The sequence below is a fragment of the Esox lucius genome, chromosome 16 (genome assembly GCF_011004845.1).
Source record: "Esox lucius isolate fEsoLuc1 chromosome 16, fEsoLuc1.pri, whole genome shotgun sequence".
NCBI classification, from domain to species: Eukaryota; Metazoa; Chordata; class Actinopteri; order Esociformes; family Esocidae; genus Esox; species Esox lucius.
Genome location: NC_047584.1, coordinates 33,079,691 through 33,088,884, shown reverse-complemented (window position 1 = coordinate 33,088,884; position 9,194 = coordinate 33,079,691). Strand labels below are relative to the sequence as shown.

Here is a 9,194-nt window from a genome sequence, read left to right as displayed (position 1 = left end):
AAATCCAACAACCGCTAACCTCTGGACCAAGGCCAAAGGAAAGTAATAAACTGAGTCACAGTTCACAGTCCAACCCCAGGCTCAGGTTTGGTCCTAGTTTGACGACCAGCCTCAGTACCAGTTCCACACCCAGAGATAAGCACTTACCTGCCAAAGACTCAAGCAGAGTGACCAGCAATACAGTTGGTCACAGATCCACCCTGAATGCCAGGCCACAGTTTCAGCACATCTCCCAGGCCCATTCAGATCTCAGCTCAAGGCCCAAAGTCAAGCAACAGGAGGACCCAGCTCATCCTCCAAAGTCTCCACAGAAGAAGTCCTGGTCCAGTGAAAGAGAACGAGAAGTGGAGAACCACAGAGTGACCCAGGCACCAGCCAGGCAGACAGACAGGAAGACCGAGGGGAAGGGGGAATTAGGGTTAGAAAGACAGGCAGAAAGAGAGAGGGAGAGACACGTAGAAAGACAGGGGGAGAGAAAAGACGAGAGGCAGAGAGACAAACAGGAAGAGAGAAAAGACGAGAGACAGAGAGACAGACAGGAAGAGAAAAAAGAGGAGAGACAGAGAGAGAGAAAAGACGAACGGCAGAGAGACCGACAGGGAGAGAGAAAAGAGGAGAAACAGAGAGACCGACCGGTTGAGAAAAAAGACGAGAGACAGAGAGAGAAACAGGGAGAGAGAAAAGAGGAGAAACAGAGAGAGAAACAGGGAGAGAGAAAAGAGGAGAGACAAAGAGAGAGACAGGTAGAGAGAAAAGAGGAGAGACAGAGAGACAGACAAGAAGAGAGAAAAGAGGAGAGACAGAGAGACAGACAGGAAGAGAGAAGACTGGCGCAGGAGCAGTTAGTAAGACGCCGCTGGGTCCAGAGCTCAGAAGAAGAGGAGGAAGAGGACCTTGAAGAAATCAGGAAGAGGAGGGAGGAAAGACAGCGGGAGGAAGAGCGGAGGAGAAAAAGGAAGGAAAAACAGCACCAAGGTGAATGGCAAGCGGTCCAGCCCAAGCAGAGACCTCACACCAACACTAACCCTCAACGCCACGTTACCAGAACCAAGAGGAGGAGGAGCGACGAAGAGGAGAGAGAGTCTCACCCGGACCCTTCCCTTCCGCCCTCGCCACCCTCACCCCTTCCTGTCGCCCCTCCCACGGACTCCTCCTCTTCGTCGTCTTCCTCATCAGAGTCTGACTCGGAGCCCGGCCTGCCGCCCAACGTCACCAAGGTCCCTGCGGACTCCACGTCCAGCCAGCGCCCCGTCCCCAGGAGAGGCCACCAGGGCCAGGGGAAGCACGGCGACCGCCGTCCTGGAGTGCTCTATCCCAGGGGCACTGCCACGTTGACACCCGACCAGGGGCAGCCGAGCCAGGGGAAGCAAAAGCTCTACACCCTGGTCCCATTTGGACGTAGTGAGCAGGCCACAAGCTCCCATCGAGGCCTGAGGAACTTGGTGGTGCAGATAGATCTCTCCCTGCTCAACCGAGTACCGGACACAACGACAGGCACCCCCGCATCTTCCAAGCACCCCCCCTCGGCTCCCTACTCATCTAAGCAGACGGAGGCCATGCGACACCTCTACACCCCCGACACAGAGGGAGGAGACAGGAGGAGAAAACGCAAGGTAGCACACCCACACAACTACACACCCACACAACTACACACCCACACAACTACAGAAGCCTGGTGTCCTTGGTGTTGATTCAGAACTACAATAGCCTGGTGTCCTTGGTGTTGAAGTGTGTGTGTGTTTTTCCCTCTCAGGTGGAGAATGGGGTCCTGCACAAAGAGAGTAAGAGGAGTAACCTCCCACCCCAGAGCCCCCCGGTCCACGCTACAGCCAGCAGACACCAGGACCCCCACTCCGACACCACGCACAACGGGTGAGACCGGAGGACATACTCTTACATGCCTCGTCTTCACTTGGGTCGTCCAATTCTGGCAGCTTATACTACAAGCCGGTACTGTCTTGATACACACATACACACTACAAAGACAACTGTATTTTTGGGTGTGTGTGTGTGTGTGTGTGTGTGTGAGCAGGTTCTTGGAGGACTTCCTGGACAGCAAAAGGCCTCTGTCCCCGCTGTCACCCCTGTCGGACACCGCAGAGCCCCCGAAGCCCCCCGCCAAAACCCAACACCCGGGTTCCAGCCACCCGGACAAACCCAGGGGCCAGCCTAAGATGGAGGGCGTGGGGGTGTCAGGGAAGCCCCCGCCTGACTGTGAATCCTGGGGATCCTCTTTACAACGGTCGGTGGGACCAAGAGGAACCGTTCCCCCACATGAACCGTGAGTCCGCTAACCTAATGTGGGACCACTGACGATTTAATGACCACAGTCTAGAACGGTCAGAAACTCACTACTACATAAAATGTCTGCTTATTTATATCCCACCACCTTCCCTGTCTCCCATCCCCCTCTCCCTCCCTGTCTCCCACCCCTCTCCCTCCCTGTCTCCCATCCCCCTCTCCCTCCCTGTCTCCCACCCCCCTCCCTCCCTGTCTCCCACCCCTCTCCCTCCCTGTCTCCCACCCCTCTCCCTCCCTGTCTCCCACCCCTCTCCCTCCCTGTCTCCCATCCCCCTCTCCCTCCCTGTCTCCCACCCCCCTCCCTCCCTGTCTCCCACCCCTCTCCCTCCCTGTCTCCCACCCCTCTCCCTCCCTGTCTCCCACCCCTCTCCCTCCCTGTCTTCATCCTCCCGCTCTGTCTCCCTTTCTCCCCCCGTCTTCAGCCCACAGCATGCTGAGTATTACATGCATGAAGCCAAGAGGATGAAACATCGTGCAGATGCCATGGTGAGACTGGATCAGAAACGTGTTCAAACCAAATACATTTTTTTTGTCTATACTGTATTTTCGGAAATTATTTTGGCTTTTTTTGACTCCATTACAGTTCTAAAGATTCCGTAGGTTAAGATCACGTGGACTCTAGTGAGATTTCAGAAACTCTTCAAATCTCCTGTCCCGTCACACTCAGCCTGTCTTTTTCCCCATCGGTCCGGTTCTCTGTCAGGTGGATAAGCTGGGGAAGGCGGTGAACTACGTGGATGCCGCCCTATCTTTCATGGAGTGTGGCAAAGCTATGGAGGACGGACCGCTGGAGGCCAAGTCTCCCTACACCATGTACGCCGAGACTGTGGAGCTCATCCGGTGAGACACACAGAAACACACACACACACACACACACACACAGAAACGCATGCATGCCCACACACTGTAACTGTGGTGCTCTGTTGGTTGTCAGGTATGCCATGAGACTGAAGAACCACTCAGGTCCAGGAGCCCGACAGGAGGACAAACAGCTGGCCGTGCTGTGGTAGATATTACATTAACATCTGGAGTCACAGTGTTAAGCAGTTTTACACACAGTACTGTGGTAGATATTACATTAACATCTGGAGTCACAGTGTTAAGCAGTTTTACACACAGTACTGTGGTAGATATTACATTAACATCTGGAGTCACAGTGTTAAGCAGTTTTACACACAGTACTGTGGTAGATATTACATTAACATCTGGAGTCACAGTGTTAAGCAGTTTTACACACAGGACTGTGGTAGATATTACATTAACATCTGGAGTCACAGTGTTAAGCAGTTTTACACACAGGACTGTGGTAGATATTACATTAACATCAGGAGTCACAGTGTTAAGCAGTTTTACACACAGGACTGTGGTAGATATTACATTAACATCTGGAGTCACAGTGTTAAGCAGTTTTACACACAGTACTGTGGTAGATATTACATTAACATCTGGAGTCACAGTGTTAAGCAGTTTTACACACAGGACTGTGGTAGATATTACATTAACATCTGGAGTCACAGTGTTAAGCAGTTTTACACACAGGACTGTGGTAGATATTACATTAACATCAGGAGTCACAGTGTTAAGCAGTTTTACACACAGGACTGTGGTAGATATTACATTAACATCTGTAGTCACAGTGTTAAGTAGTTTTACACACAGGACTGTGGTAGATATTACATTAACATCTGGAGTCACAGTGTTAAGCAGTTTTACACACAGGACTGTGGTAGATATTACATTAACATCTGGAGTCACAGTGTTAAGTAGTTTTACACACAGGACTGTGGTAGATATTACATTAACATCTGGAGTCACAGTGTTAAGCAGTTTTACACACAGGACTGTGGTAGATATTACATTAACATCTGGAGTCACAGTGTTAAGCAGTTTTACACACAGTACTGTGGTAGATATTACATTAACATCTGTAGTCTCAGTGTTAAGTAGTTTTACACACAGGACTGTGGTAGATATTACATTAACATCTGGAGTCACAGTGTTAAGCAGTTTTACACACAGGACTGTGGTAGATATTACATTAACATCTGTAGTCACAGTGTTAAGTAGTTTTACACACAGTACTGTGGTAGATATTACATTAACATCTGGAGTCACAGTGTTAAGTAGTTTTACACACAGGACTGTGGTAGATATTACATTAACATCTGGAGTCACAGTGTTAAGTAGTTTTACACACAGGACTGTGGTAGATATTACATTAACATCTGGAGTCACAGTGTTAAGCAGTTTTACACACAGGACTGTGGTAGATATTACATTAACATCAGGAGTCACAGTGTTAAGCAGTTTTACACACAGTACTGTGGTAGATATTACATTAACATCTGTAGTCACAGTTTTAAGCAGTTTTACACACAGTACTGTGGTAGATATTACATTAACATCTGGAGTCACAGTGTTAAGCAGTTTTACACACAGTACTGTGGTAGATATTACATTAACATCTGGAGTCACAGTGTTAAGCAGTTTTACACACAGTACTGTGGTAGATATTACATTAACATCTGGAGTCACAGTGTTAAGCAGTTTTACACACAGTACTGTGGTAGATATTACATTAACATCTGGAGTCACAGTGTTAAGCAGTTTTACACACAGTACTGTGGTAGATATTACATTAAGATTTGGATGAACATCTGATGTACAATATGACCAGTTGTTATAGTTGATATATTGTGTATTTATGTGTTTTGCTATTAAATTGTCGCATGTTTGAAACATGTCTTGTGTGTTTCTGTGTGTCTGTGCATGTGTGTGTCTGTGTTTGTGGCTGTGTTTGTGCTTGTGTGTGTTTGTCTGTCTGTGGGTGTGTCTGTGTTTGTGCATGTCTGTGTTTGTGCGTGTGTCTGTGTGTATGTCTGTGCTTGTGCGTGTCTGTGTCTGTGTGTGTGTGTGTGTGTGTGTGTGTGTCTGTGTCTGTCTGTGTCTGTGTGTGTGTGTCTGTGTGTGTGTGTGTGTGTGTGTGTGTGTGTCTGTGTGTGCTCCATAGTTTCCGGTGCCTTGCTCTCCTGTACTGGCAGATGTTCCGTTTGAAGAAGGATCATGCCCTGAAGTATTCCAAAGCCCTCCTGGACTACTTCAAGGTGCCCACGTCTCTTGCACCCTATTCACAGTAGATGTTGTTAATAGTCTTGTTGCTTGTATTGGTTTAGTCTGTAAACATCTTTCAACTGTCGTTCCAGAACTCTCCTAAATCCTCCACCGGCCCCATCATCTGGAGCGATTCTGGAAAGTGAGGCTTTCTCTCTCTTTCTTACTTACGGATCTGTGAATGCATATAAACCGAAAGAAAATGTCAACACAAAATGACAAGTGCTGGTACCATGTTTCATGAGCTGAAATGAAAGATCCCAGAAATGTTCCATACGGACAGAAAGTGTATATTTTCTCTCAAATGTTTTTGCACATATTTGTTTATATCATTGTGAGTTACCCTTGACCGATATGATCTGTAAGTCAGTATATTGATTTGATTCTCCTAGCTGCTGTATAATTTAGTTTTTACATCCACAGGGGCACTGGGGGACCTCCCACCTCCCAATCCCCCAACTCCTCAGGCCTTTCTCTGGGCTCACAACCTGGCAGCTCCCCTTCTTCTCTCATCAGCATTCCCCAGCGCATACACCAGATGGCGGCCAACCACCTCAACATCACCAACAGTGTCCTCTACAGCTATGAGTATTGGGAGGTAGCAGATAGCCTGGCCAGAGACAACAAGGGTGAGATAGATGACAGGAAGAGAGTGAAACAAAAGGAGTGAGAGAAACAGAACGAGCAGAGTTTGTTGAGACTAGGAAGTGTTTTAAATGTTTTATTAGATTTGATCTAACTTTCTTCTCTATCCCCTCCCCTCTCTATTTTCTCCACCCAGAGTTCTTTAACTACCTGAACACCTTATCGGGACCACTGACTCTCCATAGTAGTATTGCTCATGCAGTCCAATATACCAGACAGGCTCTGCAGTGGATACGCATCAGTGCCAAAGTGGGCTAATGGAGGGACAAGACCCAACAGCCTGGCCTAGGGGAGGGAGGGACAAGACCCAACAGCCTGGCCTAGGGGAGGGAGGGACAAGACCCAACAGCCTGGCCTAGGGGAGGGAGGGACAAGACCCAACAGCCTGGCCTAGGGGAGGGAGGGACAAGACCCAACAGCCTGGCCTAGGGGAGGGAGGGACAAGACCCAACAGCCTGGCCTAGGGGAGGGAGGGACAAGACCCAACAGCCTGGCCTAGGGGAGGGAGGGACAAGACCCAACAGCCTGGCCTAGGGGAGGGAGGGACAAGACCCAACAGCCTGGCCTAGGGGAGGGAGGGACAAGACCCAACAGCCTGGCCTAGTGAAGGTGGGGGAAGTACAACAACGTGTCCTCATGGAGAGAAGTACAGAACCCAGCCACCTAGCCTAATAAAAGAGGAATGAGACCCATCAACCAGGCTTAATGGAGGGGTGAGACCCAACAACCAGGCCTAGTGAAGGGCTGGACAAGATCCAACAATCTGTCCTGTTGGAGGCATGAGACCCATCAACCTAAAAAATTAGAAGGAGGTATGAGGAACAACAACCTGGCCTATTGGAGGGATGGACAAGACCCAACCATCTGGTCTATTGGAGGGACCAGACCCGACAACCTGGCCAATTGGTGGAAGGGACGTGACCCAGAAACCTAGCTTTGTGGTGGGGGAGATGAGACCCCAAAACATGGCCTTGTGGTGGGGGAGATCAGACCAAACAACCTGGCCAAGTGAAAGGTGGGAATTGATCCAACAACCTGACATTGTGGTAGCATTGATGAGGCTCAATAAAATGGCCTAATGGAATGAGGGATGAGGCTCAATAACCAGGACTAGTGGAGCAAGGGACTAGACCCAAAGCTTTGGCCTTATGGATTGAGAGGGACACACACTGTGTGATTACCAACAACCTCCACTGTGTTCTATGTCTTGTACTGTTAATTATTCATTTTGGATAAATGTGCTTTACCCATAGACAAAACTCATACTAGCTTGGACATCGTTATGGCATGTCCAGTGGAATTGTTATGCAGTCAGTTGGGTCAGACTTTAACTTCATTGGCTGACCTCTCTTGAAGAGTCCAACCGGATTCCCAGGAGGTCTCAACCAATAAACTGTAATGGAACACACAACTTCCCATGCTACCCATTGAGCAGGATATACCTCTTTCCCTCTCCGGGGCAGGACCTTGTATGGGGAGGTTTTGTTAATTCTTCAAAGAGGCATAAGGAATTTGTTTTGATGTCTCTGTCAGAGCAGGAGACGTTGATTTATTGCCTCCAAACCTGCTGCTTTTGCCAAATGTGCCACATCGGTAATCTTGAAACCCAGATGGGAACTGTTCAACAAGAACGTTGACGAAGAACATGGTACGGTTCACCTGGGGGGGCTTTGAGATGCCTCTACTGCACAGAAGAGCCTGACGTGACTACATTTCCCATGGGTCTTACCAGCACTAATTAATTATTCCGTGGAAAGATGAAGTTGGCATTTTTAGTTATCTTTTGGATTGTTGGACCACTGATCCAAAAAATGCATACCAACCTACTGGTGATTTTACTTGTACAACTAAACTGTGTTGTGGCCTTTTGAATATTTTGAGATGCCTTTCACTTTTTTTAAATATTTTTTTATGTGCAATATGTGTTTGTCAGATTGTCAGATTTTTTTTTTTATCAAAGTACCAATGCTTTGGCACTTGGATGTTGTTTTGTTGGCGAGTGCAAAGCCAGCAATCATCTTCCTGTCTATGCAAAATTCTAATTTATAATATAGTCTTATGTGTTTCGGAAATTGCATACCAAAATGTGTGTTTCTTAAATAGCTTTTTTAAATTGCAATTTGGATTGTATCTCTTTTTTATATAGTTTATATTCCATGACAACAAAGGCATATTCCCAAACACTTTCAAATATTTTCAGAATTCTGTTTTTGCTGTTATTCAAGTTCTCATACTCACAGATTAAGAAGGGTTTAGTTTCTGTGGGAGTGTGAGGGTGTGTTTGCCCGTGTGCGCTTGTGTGTGACTGACCTTTGCATGTGTATATACATATAAGATGTGTATATACAACTGTGTGTGTGTGTGTGTGTGTGTGTGTGTGTGTGTACGCGTGTGTCCAGAAATTGCTCAATGAGCCAAATAAACCGGAAGATGTCCTTGCAATGCATTTTCCACTAGAAAGAAATGTTCCATGTATCGTGATAACAGCGCTGCGGCTATGAACTCTCCAGCCAACATCAATAGCAGTATCTCCATAGATACGGAACCCCAGTCTGTCTTCTCCTTTCGTCTCTGTCTGACTCCTCCCCACCGACATTTAAATGACGTCTGTGCCAAATGTGTAGTAGAGGCAACACACACTCCGCTATAGTCCTTTCTCCATCGCATTACTCTGATGCCCTTTGCAGTACCAATAGGAAGACTGCTATGGCAAGCCTCAGCATCCGCTGTCTGGAACCATAGCAACAGCTCAGAACAGCCAATGAAACTGGTGAGGCTGTAGCCTACATCTGTGTACGACCGGCGCAATGCAATGAGACCCGGAGTGGATTAAAAAAACAGCGGATAATCTATATTTAGATTAGTCTAGACGAAACAATGCAATACAAACACATTTTTAAATATCACGTTTTACTGTGTGCACTTCACAATTTCGCGTCTGCACTCTTGTGTTAACGCAACGGGTTTCTGGATATATACGTGTGCATTGCCCACGATGACGGACGCGGGATCAAATTCAGTGAAATCACTGGAGCAGAGATTGGAATTGAACTGGTTACTGAAATCCGCCCGCTGGCGTTAAGCGGCCACCACGTGATGGCAGATACTGTCACAAGGTTCCAACACAGCATTTTGAC

At 47.6% G+C, this 9,194-nt stretch overlaps 1 protein-coding gene across 1 annotated transcript; it reads left to right on the top strand.

Moving 5' to 3' along the window:
• Window positions 1-204: 204 nt before the first annotated feature.
• Window positions 205-8,055, top strand: aff3 (AF4/FMR2 family, member 3). The gene is made up of 11 exons (XM_029125884.2): window positions 205-327; window positions 867-1,613; window positions 1,754-1,872; window positions 2,033-2,281; window positions 2,724-2,787; window positions 3,005-3,141; window positions 3,236-3,307; window positions 5,312-5,405; window positions 5,505-5,554; window positions 5,836-6,041; window positions 6,194-8,055. Exons 1-11 carry the CDS (start codon window positions 205-207, stop codon window positions 6,313-6,315), a joined length of 1,983 nt encoding a protein of 660 aa, XP_028981717.2. The 3' UTR covers window positions 6,316-8,055.
• Window positions 8,056-9,194: the final 1,139 nt, after the last annotated feature.

What these genes read in the sequence shown, in the direction of transcription:
- aff3 (XM_029125884.2), top strand. Translation starts at nt 205, where the DNA reads ATGCCAGGCCACAGTTTCAGCACATCTCCCAGGCCCATTCAGATCTCA. An exon ending in ACAGGAGGAGAAAACGCAAG is followed by an intron (nt 1,614 to 1,753) that starts GTAGCACACCCA and finishes TTTCCCTCTCAG; the next exon opens with GTGGAGAATGGGGTCCTGCA. An exon ending in AAACAGCTGGCCGTGCTGTG is followed by an intron (nt 3,308 to 5,311) that starts GTAGATATTACA and finishes TGTGCTCCATAG; the next exon opens with TTTCCGGTGCCTTGCTCTCC.